Genomic DNA, 26,253 nt, shown 5'->3' on the forward strand with positions numbered 1-26,253 from the left:
CCCCTCCCCCCTTTTTTACTCCCCCTTATCCCCTTTTACCCCCCTTACCCTCTTTGTACTCCATCATCACTCCCTCAACCCTTTTACAAGACACTCCCTCCTTTATTCCTCTCATCCCTTTAGACCCCCTCACTCCCTTTACACTCCCTCTAGATCCGCTCACTCCTTTTACACTCCCTCTAGACCCACTCACTCCCTTTACACTCCCTCTAGATCCGCTCACTCCCTTTACACTCCCTCTAGAACCCATCACCCATTTTACACTCCCTCTAGACCTCCTCACCCCCTTTACACTCCCTTTAGATCCCCTCACCCTTTTTACACTCCCTCTAGACCCCCTCACCCCCTTTACACTCTCTCTTGATCCCCTCACCCCTTTACACTCCCTCTTGATCCCCTCACCCCCTTTACACTCCCTCTAGATCTCTTCACCCTCTTTACACTCCCTCAACAAGAACTGTCTTTATGTTAGTTAATNGATCCCCTCACCCCCTTTACACTCACTCTAGATCCCCTCACCCCCTTTACACTCCCTCTAGATCCCCTCACCCACTTTACACTCCCTCTTGATCCCCTCACCCCCTTTACACTCCCTCTAGATCTCTTCACCCTCTTTACACTCCCTCAACAAGAACTGTCTTTATGTTAGTTAATAAAGATTATAATTATAATAATAATTTATCCCTTTAACCATAAAAAACTAGAATTCATTCGGGAACATTTCAAGAGGTTTCACAGTTTCCGGTGTCAAATACATCAAACAAAATTTGATAAAAAACTTACAAGGTTCTGATGAGTGCAGGAGATACACTCTCCTCCGGGGAGGGGGTATTTGTACCCCCCACTTTCGGTGGGATGATGAGCCCTCGCCCTGAACAGTCGGCATAGTGCTCGGTACAAACACAAACTTGAAAGCACTGAAAAAAACATAAAATCAAGAAAGTCTTGCAACTTTCCTCCTCTTTCCAGCGATTAAAAATTATTAAAAAGGACCGGAGAAGGGGGAGGGGGTGCGGTGGGGTTGAAAAAAAACGTCATAAAGTTGTAAAATTAGCATTTAATACACATTTTCAATCTCTAGCCCAACTTTTTGTAAACATTTTACTTCATAAGTATTTTTAAAATCTGACAGGTTTATATATTTCATTTTTATTTATATGTTGTTAAAAGATGGTTGGAATGTACAAACTATATAATTTTTTATAAGAAATCAATATTATAAAAAAGATTAAAAGATAATCACTCAACTGAAACTCCGAGATTGCCAAAATTCGACGAAAAAAATTTTTTTTTTTGCAATAATCTAAAATTACCAGAAATGCAACATTTTCAATAAATCCCGATAGGCTTCAAACTTTTAAGTTAAACTTGTGGAATTTTTTTCTTTTATTTGCGGATTTTGAAGTATTAGAGAAAATTCAATGGCTTGTTATTCATCTTCAGACCAACCGTTCAAACCTCTTTAAAGAGGTGGCATTTACTTATCCAAATTTTTCTTATTGTAAAAAACAAGAAAAGTGAGGAATAAATAGAATTCTTTTTCTTTCTTTTTAGTATTAAAGAAATTATGTAATTTGTTAATATTTCAGCTGCTATACAGAGTGTTTAGAAAAAGGAAAAATGTACTTTTTTATCAAGGGTTTTATATGATTTTGAATGGTCAGTAATGAAATACTTTTTGGTATAATTAAGATTACGAGTTTGATAGCAAGAATTTCAAAAGACGGTTTATGAAGATTTTTGAGAGAGATTAAACACACTAAATAATCATATTGCAATATCACATCCTTTAGTGGCTGGGCCTATTTTTCTAGTGAAAATTGTTGCTTTGTAACAAAAATAAAACAACTTAACTATTGCTATAATGTCGTCTTTCTATTCCAGTGTTTTCTGGTTATTACTGGACAATATCCCCAGTAATTTAGTTACCTGTTTTGAATTACTATTACTGGGGGAATTCCAGGTAAAATTGTTGTTTGACCCGCCTTCCTCTAGATGTCTCTGCCATCCATCCTTATCTACAGGGGGGTCCAGCGCACCAGAGAATCCTGTAAAGTTATTGTTATTGTTTTTTTTAAACTGTTTTTATTTTAGCTGTTTATTCATATCAGATGTTTTATATCATCTTTTTATTCAACAGGCTGCTTTGAATTTCAGCTTTCTTTCAAATCAGCTGATTTTCAAATCAGCTGTTTTTCAAATCAGCTGTTTTTCAAATCAGCTTTCTTTCAATCAGCTGTCTTTTAAATCAGCTGTCTTTCAAATCAGCTGTCTTTCAAATCAGCTGTCTTTCAAATCTGCTGTTTTTTAAATAAGCTGTCTTTCAAATCAGCTGTCTTTCAAATTAGCTGTTTTTTCATTCAGTTGTCTTTCAAATCAGCTGTTTTTCAAATCAGCTGTCTTTCAAATTAGCTGTTTTTTCATTCAGTTATTGTATTCGAAAGAATCTCAGGACACCCTGTCTAAAGAATCTCAGGACACCCTATCTAAAGAATGTCAGGACACCCTGTCAAAAGAATCTCAGGACACCCTGTCTAAAGAATCCCAGGACACCCTGTCTAAAGAATCCCAGGACACCCTGTCTAAAGAATCCCAGGACACCCTGTCTAAAGAATTCCAGGACACCCTGTCTAAAAAATCTCAGGACATCCTGTCTAAAAAATCCCAGGACACCCTGGCTAAAGAATCTGAGGACACCCTGTCTAAAGAATCTCAGGACACCCTGTCTAAAGAACCCCAGGACACCCTGTCTAAAGAATCTGAGGACACCCTGTCTAAACGGCAGTTAAGAAAGACTAATGCTTTCCTGGAAAAGATGATTTTCGTTTCAAAATTCCTTTCAGCTAAATTAGTTTAGCCACAAGAAACTTTTCTTTGGAAAGATTTTCCCATAAATTAGACAATATCTATAAGAGACTACTTGGAGCGATTGATTTTTACGAGAATTTAGAGGATAAAGGATAAAACTTCTTTTTTGTTCTCAATTCTTGATTTTAACTGTTTTGTATCGGATAGAGGGACCATTAATGATTCACAACAATACCCAGGAAAATGTCTTTGAAAACCTGATAATTAATCATTCAGGGGCGTTTACAAAGGGTCACTGGGAGGGAATACCTGTATACTTCCCTGTATTTAAAATAATATTTAAAATAAAGATTATCTCCAAACCTGTTTCTTGTTTACATTGTACTGTACTGCAGTAGAGAACCACAAGTACAAGCCCCTGGCTGGGGAAGTACATTTTCAATCAATATTTTGTCACAAATTCATTCTGAAATTGGCAAAATTAAACCATCCATCTTTCTTGCTGTAAAATCACATTTTCTTGGTTGAGGATCAATCACATTTTGATGGGTTATGAAGTTTCGTCGATTTTCTTAAATCTTCTCCATTTTTCATCCACATTTTACCCGAATAACATATTTTATTCGCAAAATTCAAACTTTTTAAAAAGAGTTAAAAATAGAGATTTAAGTTGAAAATATTTGAACTTTAGTACAGTGAAACCCTTAATAATCAATACATCGGAAGAATTTATCAAATGTCGTCTTGACAATTTAATTAAAAAACTAAATATCTGCAACATTCCATTATCAGAAAGTGAAGAATACGACATTTGATGAATTCTTTCAATGTATTCGTTATTATAAGGGTTTCACTGTACGTAAGTCAAAAACTCATATAAACAATTTTTAATGGATTTTTTCTTTTAAAGAAATCATTTCTATACCCCATCCCTCCTCCCACCCCTCCTCTTCATTTTCCTACTCCCATCCCCCCCTCCCTCCCTTTCCCTCACATTTCGGAGACGTTTGGTTGATTCTTCCCAGCTTCAGATCTTGTAGTTTAATATATGAAGTGTTAATTTCTGGAGTGTATTTGTTCAAAAACACAAGCAATGGTTCTCTTTGATCCTGAATAAATAGCAAGTATAATATCCTGCTCCTACTCCAACTCCTAATTATAGTTCATCTTTCAAACACCATAAATTGCATGGAAATAGGCTTAGAATTCATTCTCTTTAATGCTTTTATTGCACATTGAGCGAGCCCAAAGGAAATGGAGAACAGTAATAAAATGTCTGGTAAAGTCAGAGATGAGAACTTTTGAATGTACGGAAATGGTTTGAAGTGGTTTGAATAAGCTCTCTCGTGGTGATTGTAACTCAACCCCTAAAGTTTGCGAATTCGACATTTACGAATCTAATGATCTAAAATCATGAATCTAAAAATGTTGCCTCTTGAGCTATAGGTAAAACTTAAATAGCTGTCTCATTAAAAAGTTTTCATCCTTGAGATTGTAATTCCCGGAACTAATTTAAATCATTTGAATTAAGTTACTTATTCTCTTGATGGTCAATATAGTCAGATTTAAATTTTAAACGGAATTAGATTAGTTTTATGTATTCGAAAGGTTCGAGTCCGGATATTTTTAAGATCATTTAACTTTTTTCTGCCTTGGGAAGTTGTTTTATCATCTTAAAACTCTTATTGGTCACTTGGCATAAATTGAACAACCAATGGTGGGCTTGGATTAGGTTCAGGAGTCAGCTGATATTTTTCAGTCGCGTGATGGATTCCATTATTTGAGCCAACACACCTGCAAGACATTTAAATTCATTAAAAGACAGTTTAAAGTGAACATTATTAAAAGTCAGGGCTTATGCAACTTAAATATTACATATTAAAGGCATGAATGAATTTGGTAGGAGGAGGGGGGGGGGGGGGTTTAATCTAGATTTTGGAAGTATAGTTAGCAAAAAATATATATAATATATTTGGTATTAATATATAGTTTGCATAAATAAATGTATAACTGCATACGTATATATATATTGTATTCACAATGTAGAATGTACAGAGACCTAAGATTAATGTAATTTATTGAATACATATCCGCAGAACATTATACAGTTAATCTAGTCCTATATATTTTTACGGGTCTAGTCGTCTATACCTGTTTTTAAAGCTCTAAAGCTGTCTGTATATATTTTTAGCGGTATCTACAGCTCTCTGTGTTGCTGTCTGGATATTAAGCTGTCTTTATATCTGTCTAGTATTCAGCAGTATTATAGCTGTCTAGTATTCAGCTGTTTTTATATCTGTCTAGTATTCAGCTGTCTTATAGCTGTCTAGTATTCAGCTGTTTTTATATCTGTCTAGTATTCAGCTGTCTTATATCTGTCTAGTATTCAGCAGTCTTATAGCTGTCTAGGATTCAGCTGTCTTATAGCTGTCTAGTATTCAGCTGTCTTACAGCTGTCCAGTATTCAGCTGTCTTATAGCTGTCTAGTATTCAGATGTCTTATAGCTGTCTAGTATTCAGCAGTCTTATATCTGTCTAGTATTCAGATGTCTTTATAGTTGTCAAGTATTTAGCTGTCTTCATAGCTGTCTCGTATTCAGCTGTCTTATATCTGTATAGTATTCAGCTGTCTAGTATTCAGTTGTCTTATAGCTGTCCAGTATTCAGCTGTCTTTATATCTGTCTAGTATTCAGCTTTCTTTATCTGTCTACTATTCAGTTGTTTTATAGCTGTCTAGTATTCAGCTTTCTTTATAGCTGTCTCGTATTCAGCTGTCTTATATCTGTATAGTATTCAGCTGTCTTATAGCTGTCTAGTATTCAGTTGTCTTATAGCTGTCCAGTATTCAGCTGTCTTTATATCTGTCTAATATTCAGCTTTCTTATATCTGTCTAGTATTCAGCGGTCTTATATCTGTCTTATTCAGCTGTCTTATAGCTGTCTAGTATTCAGCTGTCTTTATATTTGTCTAGCATTCAGCTGTCTTTATATCTGTCTAGTTTTCAGCTGTCTTATATCTGTCTAGTATTCAGCTGTCTTATAGCTGTCTAGTATTCAGCTGTCTTATAGCTGTCTAGTATTCAGCCGTATATATAGATGTCAAGTATTTAGCTGTCTTCCTATTCTACTATCTATCTGGCTGTCTAATTTTCTATATGTCTAATTGTCTAGCTATCAGGTTGTCTGCTACCCTGTTTTGCTGTTCAAATCTCTGTCTATCTCCATTTTAAGCTGTTTCTATAGTTGTCAGGACGGTCAATTGTTGTGATTTCTTTTCTTATAATTCTTTTTCCCAGTTTTTATCCTGCATTTCTAAATGTATAGATATAGAATCGGAATAAAAGTCAAAATTGCAAAAAATTCTTCTATTTGTGGATCTGTTACCATTTTTCTGTCTTTAATTTTGGAAATTAAAGTTTTTTCTTTTAATTTATAGATGTTTTTTTGATCCTCCTGCAGTAGTATATACTGAAGGGCCCGGCGCTGCCCGTGGAAAAAATAAATCGAAGAAAACGTTAATATTTTTTCTTAAATCGATTTTTTTTTAGCCTTAAACACACTTCCGGCCACCTATGAGTGTCCTAAAAAAATGTCAGCCCATTCGGTACAGCCGTTTGGCCGGCTATAGGCAACATATATATATATATATATATATATACGAATGCCTTGTTTTATTATATAGATATATGAAACTGTAAGTGCTTTATTTTTCTATCTATATTTGTAAATATTTGATATGAGTTTTTAATGAGAATATATTGAGTGTAAATAAATAGTTAATATAAATCCTCAAGAACGGAAATCATAAAAGAACCGTTATTGTTATTTGAACTTAATTTAGTTGTCCGATTTAGAACAATTTATCTAATAAATAATGTGATAGATATCTTTGTTATTCTAGCTTAAAAGGTGTTTTATTGAAAATCTTTAAAGAATAAATAAGAAATTATTCAAAGAAGCATTTGGTGTCAAATTCTAAGGTTAAAACGCCACAGAAGATGTAGATTAAAGATACAAAAGTTTTGCACTTTGTTTAATACTTACTTAAAATTAAGTTAACAGCCCTTTTAAGAGAATATAAATAGTTTCAAACAGGAATTATTGAGTAATAAAATATACATAAGATGACGCTATAAAATACAAATATAGTCATGCTATTGATATTTCCAAATACAGATTTACATAATGGTCTCTAAAACTCACGCTTATTCAGCTACTATCAACTAAACCTGTACATTTTGACGTAAAAATATATATAGATTAGATTGCAGACAGAACAGATATATTTTCAACATAAATTAGTTTTGTTTGTTTGTTTGTGTTGAGTAAACGTGAAAACTACTGAAACGATGTGGCAACTCCATGACCCCAGGGTAGGTTTATGAATGGTTAAAGATAAAAATGCTGCACAGAAAAAGAGTCAACATTGATTATTTTTGAAATTGCACAAATTTAAACCGAAAAATTTGCAATCATTTTCCATATGCCAAAAATTGATGTTTAATTTTACATCAAAAAAGGGGCCAAAATTAGCTAGCTTAGTTTTATACGCTACTTGCGTAGATTAAAAAGTTCAAAATCTTTCGCTAAAACTGAAGAAACTTCTATATAATATACTATTCGACTACCTTCATAAATAAAAAATAAAAAATTGTTAAATAAGATAATCGATTATTTATCTTTTATGTATTTGAACAGTTGGTGAAAAATAATATTTTGATATTTTATCGTCATGTTTTATTTAAAATTTTATTTTTTGTTTATTTTAATGAAAATGAGAAAACAAAATATTTGACAAAGATATTAAACAATATCTGATTTTAGAAGATTATTTGTTCTAATTTTCTAAAATTCTGTGGAGTGAAACAAAAAATGAAAAAAGATTAAAAAAATTTAATGTTTAGTAAGGTTATCAGGATTTATGTACACAAATTCATATTTTACAATTATTCAAATAAAGTTTACATACATTTATACGATGTATTTAATACAAGGTTATAAATGTACAACAAAATATGTAGAGTGTACAGAATTAGTATTTCATGAAACTATAGTGTATTTTATCATAATTACTCACTTCAAAATTAACGAGCTATAAAGTAATCATCGTGCTATAATGTTAAATTATCTTTACATTACAGCACCTGTGCTATAAAGTTTTGATTGGTTCCCGGATTATCTCCAAAAAATTTAGGATATTTCCAAAATATTTTTTTCAATTGAAATGAAAATAAAATTGAAATCAACTTTATATTTTGACTTCTGCTTTGTTTCAAAGCTTATTTGATCTTGAAACAGCCATTGCGATAAGACAAGAACACAAACGTTTCATAAAATTACCTATAACACTATTATTTTGGCATTACGTGCTATACAGTTTTTGGACTTAAATTTTCTCTATATCGCTTGAACCTTCTCGATAAAGAGAAAATTTCTGTTCAAAAACTGTATAGCACTGCGAACCAATATAACAGTGTTATAAATAGTATTATACAACAAATGAAATATTAATGAATATTGTTTATTAGCATCATTAAATATAGGGTTTAAGGGGGAGGAATGTAAATGTTAAGTAATAATTGGAAACATAGGAAATAGTCAAAGGAAGAGCTATGGGGGGGGGGACGGGGTCAGTTATTAATATTATTAACTAGAAAATTTATGGGATAACTAACATTTAGAAAATTATATAAATTTAAAAATGTCTTAAAGGTTTACTCCATAAAGCAAAAAAAATAAATTTTAATTTGTTTTCAATTGGATGCACCTTTATGCAATTTTTTTTCATATTTTATCATAAGAACTCGGCCTTATGTTTTATAGGAAGAAGAACCAGAGTGTTTATTGAGTTTTTTTCAACACTAATTTCCAAAATTCTGCTATCAACTTTTTTTCTTCAAGATTAAAAAGTTTCACAATGTGAAAAACTTTAATCATTCTTCAAAATCTTTATTATTAAACATTGTAAGTTTAACGTTCTCTAAGCAGTTTTTAGGTAGATTAATAGATTGATAGATAGATAGATAGATAGATAGATAGATAGATAGATAGATAGATAGATAGATAGATTGATAGATTGATAGATAGATAGATAGATAGATAGATAGATAGATAGATAGATAGATAGATAGATAGATAGATAGATAGATAGATAGATAGATAGATAGATAGATAGATAGATAGNATACAAGATTAAAAAGATTCTTCATACAGAGAGAACCAGAAAACTGTAGAAATGGGATACAAGATTAAAGAGATCCTTCATACAGAGAGAACCAGAAACTGTAGAAATGGAATAAAAGATTAAAGAGATCCTTAATACAGTGAGTACCAGAAACTGTAGAAATGGAATACAAGATAAAATTAAGATTAATATTGCAGTATACTGTACACTGACCGAAAATATTGCAGTACACTGTACACTGAGCGAAAATATTGCAGTACACTGACCGAAAATTTGGTAATATTTAGTTATATAAGGTTCCCCTCTCTACTCTTTTAAACGTTGTAGATCCCAATCATATCTATTTAGGTTTATAAACCTCTTAGCCCATATATTTAGTTCGCTATAGCTACCCAAAAGGCTGGATGGACCTAATAGACAAATTTTTTTTTGAGGAAACCCATGAGGCTGACATAGGCAAAAAAATGTAGGAATTTTTTTAAATTGTACAATGTACATGCAACGACGGACAGTTTAGCTAAAGTTATGATTAAATACCAAGCGCGGGTAAACGTCGGTAATATCTATGATTATGAATAATAATATAAACCTGGGCAACGTCGGTCAATCCAGCTGGTGTCAATTATAATTGATTAAAATAATTATTTCTATCAAAAGCAAGAAAAAACGTGTATTCATTGTACTCGGTACATACTATACTGTGCTGTACTGTACTCGGTACATACTGTACGCTTGTTACATTATTATTTTCTTGATTATTGCAGTTTTTCTCTTTTTTTATTTTTGCATTAAAAAAACATGAAAAGGTTAAAGGTTAAAGTGTTTGTTTACTATATATATACTTCAACATCTTTGAAACACTTATTTACATATTATGTAAATAACATCTGTGTTTCTTTGCTAAAAACATTTTATTCTAAAAATATAAAATCATATTCCGGCAATATATATATATATATATATACCTTTTTGTATTAACGCAATAAATAAATAGATTTTTTAAACGCTAATTAATGTAAACGTCGATTATCAATATATTCCGTGATTTAAAGATTAAAGATTTATATAACTTGTTCAGAGTCAGTCACACAATATGAAATGCCAGACAGGTCATTTAAAAAAAGAAATTATTTAATAATAAAAAATCAATATATTTACTCAATACAACTTTAATTATGTTTTTATCAGATTATGTTTTTATTTAATCTAAAACTATTTTGCTTGATTAGATACTTGTAAATGAAAAACATAATAAAATCTACCGGATTTGGAAATTTATATTAAATATTTTCAAATTCGAAATAATATGTTGTCAAGTTCATACCTTTAAAAGATAAATAAAACTTAATTGTACATGAATGCTGATGTGTAAAAGATATAGTTCATGTACTGCTCTGTACATAATACTGCTTGTTATTGGACTTGAATAGACTAAACTTGTAACGTTAAGTAACCCTCATTTAAAAGAGTGACATGACTGATTCACAATTGTGAACCAAAACCCTTGATTTGGTAGTTAATGTGGAAGATTTCGTAGTTTTTATAAAATTGAAAAATGTTTAATTTTGACAATGTCCTGCATTGTTTCTGTAGCAAACATCCGTAGATCATTTTTATAAAGAAACCACAGTAGAAAGTTTGCCAAGTAAAAGCATGGATTTATCATTCATTCTTGATTATAAGTAGCTTGCAAGGGTACTGCTGTGATTTGGACATGCCACTTTATAACTATAGAGTCAATTGAAATTATGTTTACGATCTTCTTGAGAATGTTTTCCCCTAAAGTGTCTGCAGTTTGTGAGTTTGGGGGGAAATGAGGATTTTATGGTAAAAATGAAAAATGACGGGACTGACCCAGTTTCAGCTCCGGAGCTCCGTCTCCAGTCTATACTCTACACTTTAATATTTCTATCTCCGAGATATAACTTGATATTCACATCCGTCCGTCCTCGTAGGTATAGGACATTTCAGGAGAGGGTCTAGGGATTACGATATAACCCAGGGGGTTGGGATGAGTGGTGAGAAGGGGGATGGGATGAGGAATGAATGGCAGAATGTATGTGTGTGTGCGAGGACTAACGGAGACTCTAAAACTAACCTAGAGAACCCGTCTTCTCAACTATACAGTCTCCGTACCGTCTAGCTTTCAGACTTACTTTCTCCGTCTATCCTACTCCGTCTATCAATCCTACTCCATCTATATATCCTACTCCGTCTATCCATCCTACTCCGTCTATCCATCCTACTCCGTCAATGCATCCTACTCCGTCTATCCATGCTACTCCTTCCATTTATCCTACTCCTTCTATTCATCCTACTTCGTCCTTCCATCCTACTCCTTCTATCTTTCAGACTTAGTTTCTCCGTCTATCCTACTCCGTCCATCAATCCTACTCCTTGTATACATCCTACTCCGTCTATCCATCCTACTCCGTCTATCCTTTCTACTCCGTCCTTCCATCCTTCTCTACCCTCCCCCTTCTTTACATGCATGCCTCTAATGAGTATAATCTAAAGAATTTTTCTTAGACTTCAGGGCTTAAACAAATTCTCAACATTTCGTATTTTTTATATTTTCCAAAACCTGTAATCCAATCAATTTGTATGAACTTTACAGTGGCCGTGTCAAACCAAATAAATCAATTTAATTAGATCTGACATTGCCATAGTTTAAAACCAGTTCGAATTAATTAATATCAACACATTAGAATTTGCTTAAATGACCCCCCATAAATAATGAAAACATGTCAATAAATTACATGTTTCATATTTTCATCATTCTGGAAATATATAAATCTCTCAGCAGTAGAGGTTCTTACAAATCACAATTAAAAAATATTTTTAAATAAAAAAATTTGGAAAAAATTAGTTTTAAGACTAACTAAAAATAAATCTCTAGTCTTAAGAATTGTTGGGACTAAGTTGAGAAATGTTGGGACTAAGTTGAGGAATGTTGGGACTAAGTTGAGAAATGTTGGGACTAAGTTGAGGAATGTTGGTACTAAGTTAAGAAATGTTGGGACTAAGTTGAGAAATGTTGGGACTAAGTTGAGGAATGTTGGTACTAAGTTAAGAAATGTTGGGGCTAAGTTGAGAAATGTTGGGACCAAGTTGAGGAATGTTGAGAAATGTTGAGAAATGTTGAGAAATGTTGAGAAATGTTGAGAAATGTTGAGAAATGTTGAGAAATGTTGAGAAATGTTGAGAAATGTTGAGGAAATGTTGAGAAATGTTGAGAAATGTTGAGAAATGTTGAGAAATGTTGAGAAATGTTGAGTCTAATTTCAAAATTAGAAAATGACTTCGACAAGTCGGGTCCAACTTTAAATTTGGAGTTGAATGGAAAAAGACTCGAGATTAAGAAATCGCAGCCTCAGGCATAATCAAACGAAACTACAAAATAAGTTAATCGTTAATCGAGAAAAAGGTTTATTTTTTGAAGAGATTTTTGAACCATGGGCCATGTTTTAAAAAATTTGGAATCAAAGAAATGAAAAAATTTGGTTTAAAAAAATGTGAACAATTGTTGAATATGATGAATGAAAGGTGTAATGTAGTATTTTGTTAGGGGAAGGAGGTACAGAGAATACTTTTAATAGACAAGCTTTGTTGATTTTCATATACGCCCGCTGAGATCAGATAAGCGCAAATATACGCATGGCACTGCGCGTGCAGTGTGCAAATACGCACCTTATCAATGATAGCAATTAAAGCGCACCATAACCATGATTGAAGGGGAGAAAAAGGTACAGAGCCATAATTAAACCTGTTCCTTGCTCTCCATACAGTAATTCATTTGTCCATCTATACATCCTGAACCAGAGTAGATTTAGTTTTAGTTTTACATCCTGAACCAGAGTATATTTAGTTTTACATCCTGAACCAGAGTATATTTAGTTTTACATCCTGAACCAGAGTATATTTAGTTTTACATCCTGAACCAGAGTATATTTAGTTTTACATCCTGAACCAGAGTATANACCTATCTCTGTATGTTTAGATGAGCGTGACATATACCTATCTCTGTATGTATAGATGAGCGTGACATATACCTATCTCTGGATGTTTAGATGAGTGTGACATATATCTATCTCTGGATGTTTAGATTAGCTTGACATATATCTATCTCTGGATGTTTAGATAAGCGTGACCTATACCTATCTCTGTATGTTTAGATGAGCGTGACATATACCTATCTCTGGATGTTTAGATGAGCGTGACATATACCTATCTCTGGATGTTTAGATGAGCGTGACATATACCTATCTCCGGATGTTTAGATGAGCGTGACCTATATCTATCTATCCACTAATATTATCTTTATAACAATGTATGTAAATACTTGGAGTTCCCTGCCAACTAATAGTTTTTTCTCTGGCCCAACCTTGGCTCTTTTTATTTATATCTTAAACAGATATACCAGACAGATAAACAGATATACCAGACAAAATAAAAAAATATACCAGACAGGATAAACAGATATACTAGACAAGATAAACAGATATACCAGACAGGATAAACAGATATAACAGACAGGATACAGAGATATACCAGACAGGATACAGAGATATTCCAGACAGGATAAACAGATATACTGGACAGATAAACAGATATACCAGACAGAATAAACAGATATACCAGAAAGGATAAACAGATATACCAGACAGAATAAACAGATATACCAGACAGGATAAACAGATATACCAGACAGGATAAACAGATATACTAGACAGGATAAACAGGTATATCAGACAGGAAAAACAGATATACCAGACAAGATAAACAGATATACCAGACAGGATAAACAGATGTACCAGATAGGATAAACAGATATACCAGACATTATAAACAGATATATCAGACAGGAAAAACAGATATACCAGACACGATAAACATATATACCAGACGGATATACGGATACACCAAACAGGATAAACAGATATACCCGACAGGATAAACAGATATACCAGACAGGATAAACAGATATACCAGACAGGATAAACAGATATACCAGACAGGATACACAGATATACTAGACAGGATAAACAGATATACCAGACAGGATATACGGATACACCAGACAGGATAAACAGATATACCAGACAGGATAAACAGATATACCAGACAGGATAAACAGATATACCAGACAGGATAAACAGATATACCAGACAGGATATACATTTAGCTGTAGGATACAGTATAAAAAAGTAAGTAAAATATAAAAACGGATAAAAAGAAAAACAGACTATACCAGATTACACCAGACTATACCAGACTATACCAGATTATACCAGATTATACCAGAGTATACCAGACTTTACCAGATTATAACAGATTATACCAGATTATACCAGACTTTACCAGATTATAACAGATTATACCAGATTATACCAGACTATACCAGATTATACCAGATTATACCAGATTATACCAGATTATATCAGATTATACCAGACTATACCAGATTATACCAGATTATACCAGAGTATACCAGACTATACCAGATTATAACAGATTATACCAGATTTTACCAGACTATACCAGATTATACCAGATTATACCAGATTATACCAGATTATACCAGACTATACCAGATTATACCAGATTATACCAGAGTATACCAGACTACACTAGATTAAAACAGATAAAACCAGATCATACCAGATTAACAAATGACCAGAAAGAAGAGAAAAACAGAAAGAAAATGATTTTAAAATGTTTATTTTACAGCCACAGCAAGTTTAAATCAGAATGAATGTCGTATTTTTTATCTTTAAATAAATAAGGAAGTTTGTAAGTAAGCAATAAGTAATTATTTATAAAAAACAACAAAAAAATACAAAATTAAGTAGGAGAAAACATTGAAAAACCTCCAAATAAAGAGATTGTGGGAATCTTTCCCCCTTCATTCTAAAAAATGGAAAAGGAAAAGGAGGATAAAGGAAAGATTATTGTTTACATTTTCAAAATAATTGGTGATGGATTGTTAGCATTTTTCGACAATAAACTCAAAACTAGTAGGAACGAGAATTGAACACATGGACATATATATTTGGGTGACACAGGAAGAAGTGAAAGTGATAGAATAAAAAGGTGCAAAGGTTCGCTGGATGATGACAACTTTTAGTATTAAAAATGCAAAAACATGTTTTGCTCTAACATTTTACCGGTATGCTTTACATTTTACCGGTATACTTTACATTTTACCCGTATTACTTTACATTTTACCGGTATACTTTACATTTACCAGTATACTTTATATTTTACCCGTATTACTTTACATTTTATCGGTATACTTTACATTTACCAGTATACTTTACATTTTACCCGTATTACTTTACATTTTACCGGTATACTTTACATTTACCGGTATACTTTACATTTTACCGGTATACTTTACATTTTACCCGTATTACTATACATTTACCGGTATTACTTAACATTTTACCGGTATACTTTACATTTTACCGGTATACTTTACATTTTACCGGTATACTTTACATTTTACCCGTATTACTATACATTTACCGGCATTACTTTACATTTTACCCATGTTACTTTACATTTTACCGGTATTACTTTACATTTTACCGGTATACTTTACATTTTACCCGTATATTTTACATTTTACCGGTATACTTTACATTTTACCCGTATACTTTACATTTTACCCGTATTACTATACATTTACCGGTATTACTTTACATTTTACCCATATTACTTTACATTTTACCGGTATTACTTTACATTTTACCGGTATACTTTACTTTTCCATTTTTTCTTAATTTTCACATTTGCATAAATATGAATATTATTCTGTATCAAATATCTATATTCTGAAAATAATAAAATGTTGTAATATTTTACTGATAAATATTTTACATAGAAAAAAACACTTGTCTATAGTTTCGTGTGTAAATTAAATTCTTTTCCAATTCAACTACATGCAGTGTTACCTACATAGGATGAGGGGGGTAGACAATTTTTCATGCTTTAGATTTTTATTCGGTTTGTCCTACTGTATATTGCCGACCTAGGAAATCAACAAAGTCCTCCCGTTGATAACTTTAATTCCCCCCCCTTTAGAAACTTGAAGTCCCACCTCCCTTTAAAAACTTGAAGTCCCCCCCTCTTTAAAAACTTGAAGTCCCCCCTCCCTCCCTTTAAAAACTTGAAGTCCCCCCCCCTTTAAAAATATAAACTTTCTTTTCTATGTTTAAGTCTCTTCATGAAAAGTTTGAATGAGACAAATGGGTTGTAATTTCACTGCAGCAGAACTCACTAAAAGTAAATAACAGAGTTTATAAACTTTTTAAAAAGTTTTTAAGAGAAAATTCCTTTAGGCTTTTATTTGTAAATATTTTTGTATTTGTATTTATTGTAAATAGTTTAAAGTTGTTAACTTGCAATGTAATATAAAACCATATTTAAAGGGACTGTAAGCGTATTTTCAAGTGTCATTCATATATGAAGTTCCATGTCATGGTACCCTTAAAGGGACAGACCGGCTATGTAAGGTAGTTGAACTGAGTATTCAGTGTTGTGGAAAGCTTCTTTAGGAGTTTTTAACGTCGACTTTGCGCTCAAACTTGGATTTACGGATCTTTAAAAAGTTTTATATTAATCCTAAAGAAGCTTCTCACAACACTGCATACTCAGCTCAACTACCTTACCTAGCCGGTCAGTCCCTTTAAGAGCAGGAAGAAAATAAGGAAGTGTTAGAATTTAAACACTTATGGTTTAAAAAACGTAAGTTCTTTAGGAAACCAAATTGATCCAGAAGAAATTGAAAGACTATCTGGAAGTCACTTATATAGAGAGAACCATTCTTGAAATAATAAATATGAGATTATGATAGAGGGATAACTATTATTTTTTTTGCCCAAACAAAAGTTTAAAGGGACTGTATAGGAAAATGAAAGGGGATATAGACGGAAACCTAAGTATTTTAGGAGTTGATCGAGACAGATAAGAGTTCTGTCTGCTGTTTCTCTCTCTCGAGATTGATATAAAACTGTGTCAAATTTATACGAAAATTTATATCTATAAAATTGTGTATAAAAATCGTAGATTTAAACAGATCATATTCAGCAAATAAGCAATCAATCTGAAAACAACTATATCCCAGAGGAACCTGAAAAGCTTAGGTTTATTATTTGAAATTAATATTTTTACATTTTTAATAGATATAATTAATAATATAATAAATACGTCCGTAATCCGTATCATGTGACCAGAACTCTAACCAATTGCAGTGCAATATCATTATCACGTGTTTTCGTCTGGATCACGTGACCAGTATCTGTTTAACCCTACTATTTTTTATACCAAATTAAATATATCTATAGGTTTTCGTATAATTTTGACACAGTTTTATATCATCTTCTCGAGACTGGAACATCGGATAGAACTCTAATGGGTCTCGAAAAACTCCTAAATTGCTTAAATTTCAGCTCTTTTCATTTTTCCTTTACAGTTCCTTTAAAGGGTGTCATGATGTGGACAAACCATTCTATAAATTGAAGGTAATTTGAAATTATCTTTACAAAGTACAATTCATTTAAAGCCTAAGGAACAAAAAGTATTAAGCATCGGCAGATCAGACCAGGGGAAAAATAGTCTTTTTTGTACATTTTTTTCATGAATATATATATATTATTTTGAATATTTAATCTGTAGATTAAACATTTGTTTATCTTGTACATAGAAACTTAAAAACGTTGCCAGATCAGGAAAGGATTAAATATCCATGATTTTCAGCTTTAAAAATAGATTTTTTTAGATGTGGTTTCTCTAAACAATGACTATCGAATGTCTGCTTCAGAAACAAAGGAGGACATTTTCTGAATTAAACACTTTTATTTCGCATTATTCATCAGATTTGTGGGTAATCTTGTAAATCAAGAATATAACTTTTTATGTTGTCTGATTTCTGAAAAATACTTTAAATGTAACACAATGTAATTTTTTTATTGCTAAAATACAACTACTTTTAAACAATAAATGAATAAAAGCTTTAGAAATTAATTAATGCCTGAAAGATGTGACATGGCAAAAAAACTACAAAAATTTGTACGTTGAACAGTTCGGGACTCAAGCTATTTCCAAATAAATACTCGGACTGTCAATGTACTCTGTATTCTCCGCTTTTGAAATTATTTAGTTTTTTGAGGTTATGTATATCTCCGTGTAATGGAAAGAGAAGACTGAATAATATTAAAAGTACGGATAAAAGAATGAATGAATGTAAGATATATATATATATATATATATATATATATTGTAAAGTCTAGACTAAGTACTTGAGATGGTTTGCAATCCTAAGGTTTAGAAGTGCAAAGAACATATTGGTTAAAACTTCTTAAAGGAACTGTTAACGTATTTTCAAGTGACCAGAGCGGCATATCTGATTTACAATGGTACCTTTTGAATCTTACAGCAAAAATGACGCATTTATCCCTACTTTCCTGTCTAAAATTTTATTATTTATAATTGCGGTTTTATACAGAAACGATTTGCGTATTTTTGCCTTTGCGACAATATAAGGAAATTAACAGTCCCTGTAATGTGTAAATAGAATTATATGGAATGGAAATAATTTAAAATTTAAAAAAGAAATTTTGAATTTTGCATTGAGTTTAAAAACTATAAGAATGACGTTTTTTTAAGAAACTGATTCTTTCTGTCCAACCATAGTTCTTATTCTTTGCAGATATGTATGCAATGCATTTTTGTCTATACCCCTTTGTCCTAAGCAAATTTTTAAACAAATACAGTGTGTACCAATGTTCATCATGCTTTCTTCAAAATAAATGTAGTCTTATTTAGTTTTTTCTTTTATAAAAAAGAGAAAATTGAAGATATCTCTTCTAGTGTGAAAGTATACGGCACTCTCTAAAAAAAGTTATTTGAAATTTTGATTTCGTTGTATCTTGTCATTCAGTAACCCTGAGTCTTTTTGTCACGTATGCCATGAGGGAGGGAACCCCTGGACGCCATGAGCCTCTGCTATGCAGACACGAGCCTCCCAGATTTGCTAGGCAGACCGGGCCAAGCCTCCACTGTGCAGACCAATCCTCGGCTATACAGACCGTGCCTCCGCTACGCAGGGAACGAGTCTCTACCATACAGAAAAGCTTTTTTAAAATCTTGGTTTTTATGAGTAATGAAAAATGTTAACATTTCTTTGACATATTGTCATGAGAGGTTTCTCAAAGATGAGAATTATTCATCAATTATCATGAATAGTTCCTAATTATGACTAATAAAGTGGTTTATAAAACTTTAAACATTCTTTACACGAAAAGAAAAATATTTAGAGAAAAAAAATTGAATTAAATTTCATTTCATCTTTTATAATCGTTGATTTAAGCAATACCTTTTTTTGTAGTTTAAATTAAATCTAGAAAATCTTCCTTTCTGCGTAAGAAATGTTTAAAGTTTAGTATAAATCAATTATAAACCACTTTATGAGTCCATATATGTTTTTAATCATGACAATCAATAAATAAATCTAATCTTTTGTTAAAATCTTATGTTACTACGTCAAAAAATAATTGTTAACATTTTTCATTACACATAAAAACTAAGATTTAAAAAAAAGCTGTTCTGGGAGGGAGGCTCGTGTCTGCATAGCAGAGGCTCATGGCGCCCTGGGGTTCCCTCCCTCATGTCATATATAACATATAGTAAGCTTATGTTACTAGGTCCAAAATTTAGCCAGGGGTGAAAAGTTTTTTTGATAATTTAAATCTCCAGTATATAATTGTTAAAAACCAATTATGGAAGGCGCAAATAATTTATATTTTGAAAATTTTGCTCCTAACTTTTTTTTGTCTTTATTTTTTTGTATTTTAAATTTTTAATATTTTTTTCTGGTTCTCTTGTATCTTCATTTTTTTGATGTTTAAAAATATTTTTTTTTGTAACTTTTTCACTTTTGTGCTGTTGTAACTGATCCTTTTTTAAAAAGATATTTTGTTTGTAACTTTTGCTCCCTATTTTTTTAGATTTTTTTGTAATTTAATATTTATATTTATTTTTCTGTATCTTCCTTTCGTTGTATCTGCATTTTTAAAATGTTTTAAGATGTTTTTTTTTGTTTCTTTTTCTTCATCTTTTTTTCATTTTGTCTGCGTGACTCTAGCCAGGGTTGAATCCCAGGTTAAGGTTTTAAATTTAAACTTTTATCATTTAAACACGAAAGTTTAGATTAACTGTCAGGACAGATACATCTAACAGATGAATAAACTGGTGACAGATACATCTAACAGATGAATAATCTGAAGACAGATACATCTAACAGATGAATATACTGGTGAAAGATACATCTAACAGATGAAAAATCTGGAGACAGATACATCTTACAGATGAATAATCTGGAGACAGATACATCTAACAGATGAATATACTGGTGAAAGATACATCTAACAGATGAAAAATTTGGAGACAGATACATCTAACAGATGAATGATCTGGAGACAGATGCATCTAAAAGATGAATAATTTGGTGACAGATACATTAAAGGCACTGTATGCATAATTTTAAATGACGCTCAAGTAGCATGTCAGCTTCACAACACTATTTAATTTTGTATCCGAGTAACAATGAGGAAAATATCGTCGTTTTCTTTTTTGTAAAGTTCTAGTTGCGCCTTTGAAAAACTTACTTGCATTCATGACTGGCTAACAAAATATCATTATATCTATATATATATATATCTATATATATGTAGATATACATATATATCTATCTATGTAGATATATATATATATATCTATCTATTATGGTATAAGTGATCAAATATGCAGATTTATTCAACCCATATGCATATAATCCAACTATCCACCTATTCAACTGCCTGACTGACTAACTGCCTGTGTGCCTAACTACATAATACCTAGTAGTTTGATGTGTGAGTATGAAAATGTAAATGAATTTATTGTATTCTAGAAAAATTATATTTAGGTTTTTAAGATAAATCGTTATTTTAAAAAAGATAAAGTTTTTATGCATTTTTTATTTTTATAGTTTAGAAATATTTGTATACTTTTCTTGCCTGTGTGTTTTATTTGTTCGGATCCAAAAAACGTTAAAACGGCTGAACCGATTGGGCCCAAATTTTTTTGCGGGACCCTACATGACCCCAGGGAAGGGTTATGGATGATTAGAATTTAAAAACTTTGCCTCAAACAAAATTCGATTATAATAACATTTTGAAAATCCACGAAAAAATATTTAAGAATCCGCGAACATTGACATCATTTAATAAGTCGATTGCTATTTTTTTTTTAAAGATTGTCGTTTTATTGATATTTTTTTACATATCTTTATTTTATACTCTTGTAGATAATGATATCTACATAAAGAGATTTGATTGAATACTAGGAATACTAAAATAAATATTGTCGGGCTAGACTTTATCAAAACCTCAGATTTTATTGGATTTATAGCAAGTGTCACACCACAAGCGGATCAAAGGTGAGAACGTTCTAACTTTTTTGTCTTGAAAATGGTGTACGTACTGCACTCATTGTGCAGTACTTGTGTACAAGAAATTGAAACAAATAATATCTAACTTTTAACTATTACCATTTTGCAATTTGCATCTGAAATATTTCTAAAAACGTTTCTGACTATGTTTAAAGAAATAAAAGTTGCAGACGACAGCCAGTCCGCATGCCTTCATTTACGAACACGACAGCACCCGGTAAATGTAGTTTTTTTTTCATTAGCGTCGAATTCGATGGATTTAAAAAAAGACAAAGTTTCTTTAAATGAACAATTAGATATAATGGATAAAAATATGTTATAAAGCCGGGTGTGTTAAAAAATTTAAATTGTCTAAATCTACCAATTTTAAATTTCAATTTTAAATTCGGAGATTTTTAAATTGATTTGATTTTTAATGTGCAATAAACAGTAAAAACCAACCACGAAAGCTTGAAATAGTTAAGATTTAAAGAATCAGAAAAAAATAACTCATTTTCAACAATTTTAAAGACACTCATGCAGACGCATAAATATATCATATTTACGGTTAAGCCATAAAAAGATAGATAGATAGATAGATGTATAGATAGATGGATAGATAGATAGATAGATAAATAGATAGATAATATTGAAAGATATGTGGAAGATGACAAAGGTCTAAGATTACCTCGTCCTCGCCTACTCTTCCTCTGCGCTTAACCCGGAAACAAATAAACCGCGTTAAAGTCACTCAACAAACAATCACGTTTTCACACGATCAAAACAATCACCAATCTTGAGACTATCACAACAAATTTTAATAATCACATTGCGTACGCTTGGTGGCATTTTTTAACGCCTATTTTGAGTTGCGTGCAGTGAGAGCTGCGTATGCGTATATGAGATGTGCGAATCAACTGGTTTTAGACCCGGCGCCTATCTTGAGCCTGGCGCCATCAGTGGCGCCCAACCTCACATTATACAATTTTTCATTCATTAAATTTCTTAAATTTGACAAATTCGTGTAAAATTTTATGATAAGAAAACTATCATCCCTTTTTTATTTTTTGATAACTTTTTTGAGGCCCATTGTGCCCGGTATCGTCTGATGCGGGCCCTATACGGTTTAGAAGCTATGTATAGGTTCTGTGTGCTCATACAGTCAGGACTATCGCACAATGGGCAACTGAAAAGGGGGAGGGGGAAAGGGGGGTGGCTAGAATGAGATAATTAAAAAGTTAAGATAATCAAGAGGTATAGTAAAAAGTAAACAGGAGAACGTAACAGTCTACCACAAAAATAATTTTGAATATATATTGCTAGAATTTTATTTTTGAGCCTCAGAATTTCTGCTTTTGAATTATAATATTCTTTTTTTAGAAAATTGGTCTCACAGGTCAGGTAGTTTAAAGGGACTGTCATCATAATTTCTGTTACCCTCCGATGAAAAAAAGTTGTATGCATTATTTACAAAGATACCCTTTAGGTCTTTATCTGGGTAACGATGAAAATATCGTAATTTTTTATATATGAATGTGTTTCTCTTTTGTATATATCCGCAAATCACTTTTAAATAGAAACCCATTTTCAGATAAAAAGTAGAAATATCTTCAGTTTTGCTGAGATGAAGGTTTAAATGTTACAGAAACTCCTGAAATTTTTTGATTTTTGTTTCCAGGAATATATTAATGCCCGGTGAAATTATGTTTTGTGGAACACGTCCCAAGAAACATGACAGTTAGTGAATAGCTTAAAATGTCTTCATCCATAATAAAAAAAACATTATTTGACTGTCAAGTGTCAGTTTATCGTAAAAATGATTTCAACAGTCTTAAATATCTAAAACAGTAAATGAAATAAGACATTCGAAACCATTCACCGGCTGTCATGTTTCTTGGGACACCCTGTATGTTTATAAAGATTTTCAGCTTTCCCTTTCATTAGTCTGTATATACATTGTATAAATAATTTATTTCTAATTTGAAAGTTCCTAGATTTTGTTAATTGGATTCATAATAAATGTATCATACAACTACTGTAGCCTTGTTAAGGTACAGGGTGGATTATAGGGACTGTAAATGGAACTTCAAGTGCCTCTCCGTTGATAGAGTGGCATGTCAGATTCACATCGACATTCAAAATCATGAATTTGAATGGGTATGTTTTCAGAATCGTTTTATTTTTTTTTAAATGTAAACAAAATTCTACAGTAAACTAATTAGTTGTTTAAGAACAGGTTGAGAAAATAAAAATTAACTCTTATCATTAAAAATAAGTAATCTTATTCAATTGTTAGTTACTATAATCTGTAATTATTTACAAAGATTTTCTGCAGATTTTCTAGAATTATTATTGAAAAGACGACATTTGAAGAGTTTGTGGAATTCTGCGAATAAATTCATAGAAAATAACAAATTCAATAAAATGATGAAAACGAAATAATTGATTCTAGTATTTATTTATTGACAAATTTCTTTTGAGAAATATTTTCCTAAACATTCAATTAGTTTACTGTATATTTTTCGTCGTCGTTATTTAATAATTTAGAAATAAAACGATTCTGAAAACGTACCCACCCAAATTCATGATTTTGAACGTCGACTTTGCACTCAAACTCGAAAATTATACATCGTGAAAAACGTTTATATGTCTATAATTAATCCTAAAAAGATTTTTTACAATACTGCACACTCAGCTCAACCACCATACATTGCCGGTCACTCCCTTGAAAAGGAAAGTATAGCCCCAGGCAAAGCTGGGTTCCCAAGCCCAACCCCTTACCAGATACCAAATAGTTGCCCCGTTGGCTTTTAACGAAACGAAACATATTCTAGCTCTCTGGTGGAGAAATAGGGTTTGAGAAGGGTGGTGAGAATGAAATATCTGCTTGTGTTACAGAAGAGATCGCAATCAAGATCTGATTCTGACTTGCACTTAGTCTTCTCTTTGTGAACCAGGTTATCTTTCAATTCATCTTACTTTGTACAATGTACATTGTTATTTAGTTCCGTGTACACTGTACATTTTTACTTAGTTCCGTGTACATTGTACATTTTTACTTAGATCTGTGTACATTGTACATTGCTACTTAGTTCCATTCACATTGTACATGGTTACCAAGTTCCGTGTACACTGTACATTTTTACTTAGTTCCATGTACACTGCACATTGTGACTTAGTTCCATTGTACACTGTACATTATTACTTAGTTGCATGTACAGTGTACATTGTTACTTAGTTCCGCGGTACACTGTAGATTGTTAATTGGTTCCAAGTACACAGTACTTTATCAGGGGCGTAACTAGCACTTTAGTGAGGGGGAGGGGGCGAAATTTTATCTTTCAAGGGTATGTGGGTACAAGGAAGGCTTACCCTCGTGTCGAATTTTTTTTCAAAATGAGAGCGATGTTTCAAGGCTTTGAAGTTGAAACAAAAAAATAATTGTTGCAGTTCTGGCTTTGTGCTCAATATATACCTAGTTATTTACAGGGGTTTATAAAATCAAAGACCCAAGAGGAGGAAGGAAAAGGGAAGGGAAATGAAAAGGAAAAGAAAAGGGAAAAGAGAAGGCGGAAAGAGGGAGGGAGAAAATTAAAGGAAAAGGGTAACTGCGGAAAAGAGGGAAATGGATAGGTAGGGAAGGAGGTAGGTAGGGAAGAAGATAGGTAGGGAAGAGGAACAGTAAGGACCGGGAAGGTTGGGAGGGAAAGGTTGAGAGGGAAAGAGGAATATATGGAACTACGGAAGGGAAAGATAAGAGGAAGGTAGGGTAGATAGGGAAGGTAGAGAATTGTTGGAAGGTTGGCAGATAAAAGTGAAGGAAAGGGCTGGAGCTCTTTACCTCTACATAACTAAATAACTTTAATCTAAAATTAGAGTTTCTCAGAAATAATTTTCCCCAATATTTATAATGAAGTAAAAACAAACGTGTAAAAATATAAGAAAACTAATTAATTCTAAGAAACAATATACTCCTGGACTGACAAATAATCAATCCCGACTTTGTTGTGCCATTGCCACCATACTATTACCCAATTTGCCCGCGACGCCATTTATACTTTTTAAAATGCATCATTTTAGAGATTATTATGCACTGCAACTTTAGTATTAAAAAAATGGTGTCTTCTCAGTTATCGAATTTGGGGAAGGAAATCAAAGAAAAATTTGAGGGGGGTGGGGAAAAGATTCGAATTATTTACAACCCTGATTTATTATTTTATCTTACGCAGCTTGTTTTGTTTCTTTAAATTGTACTTCAAACAGCTTTAAATATTTTTCTATATTATAAAAGTGAAATTTCTTAGGTTGTGATTTTTTTTTGAAACCTTGCATCACATGAATTGAGATGCCTAAAAGAACAAAATATAAATTTTTTTGAGAAAAAAAAGAATGACTGAATAGTAAATATCTTCTTATTGAAAAAGATACAAAAAATAGAAATAATACGCTAGCGCCAGATTTTTTATTCTTAAAGGGAGTGTTCGCGAAAAATGAAAGGGGGTATAGGCTTAATGCGATAAAAAAGCGCTTTTGATCGCCACTAAAAGCTAAATATTATTTTAAAAAACAAAATCAAAACTAGTATGAAATATTAAATATATACAAATGTGGCGAAAGATAATCGATGACTATAGGTTGTAATATCTGAATGATTTGTTTGATATTAATTTGATTTCTTTACGGCCAAAGTCGTAAGTTCCAACTTCCTCAATTTGTATGGGCGCTACGCTCTACGGTAATTTTTACCTTATAGATGCAACAGTTAAAGTAAGATTAGTAGCGATCAAA

The 26,253-nt window shown here is 32.0% G+C and overlaps 1 protein-coding gene across 2 annotated transcripts in view; it reads right to left on the reverse strand.

The window, feature by feature from the left end:
• The window catches only part of LOC111707628 (leucine-rich repeat-containing G-protein coupled receptor 6), a 10,905-nt gene extending 7,450 nt beyond the window's left edge, over positions 1–3,455 (reverse strand). For both annotated transcript variants that reach the window (XM_023480758.1, XM_023480759.1), the window contains exons 1-3: positions 3,172–3,455; positions 1,930–2,048; positions 784–917 (exon numbers count right to left, since the gene is read on the reverse strand). In XM_023480758.1, coding sequence (XP_023336526.1) covers positions 784–917; positions 1,930–2,048; positions 3,172–3,244 — 326 coding nt within the window. In that variant the 5' untranslated portion in view covers positions 3,245–3,455. The remainder of the gene's footprint in view (positions 1–783; positions 918–1,929; positions 2,049–3,171) is intronic.
• Between the last annotated feature and the right edge of the window lie 22,798 nt (positions 3,456–26,253).

The sequence above is a fragment of the Eurytemora carolleeae genome, unplaced genomic scaffold (genome assembly GCF_000591075.1).
Source record: "Eurytemora carolleeae unplaced genomic scaffold, Eaff_2.0 scaffold434, whole genome shotgun sequence".
Classification (NCBI taxonomy): domain Eukaryota; kingdom Metazoa; phylum Arthropoda; class Copepoda; order Calanoida; family Temoridae; genus Eurytemora; species Eurytemora carolleeae.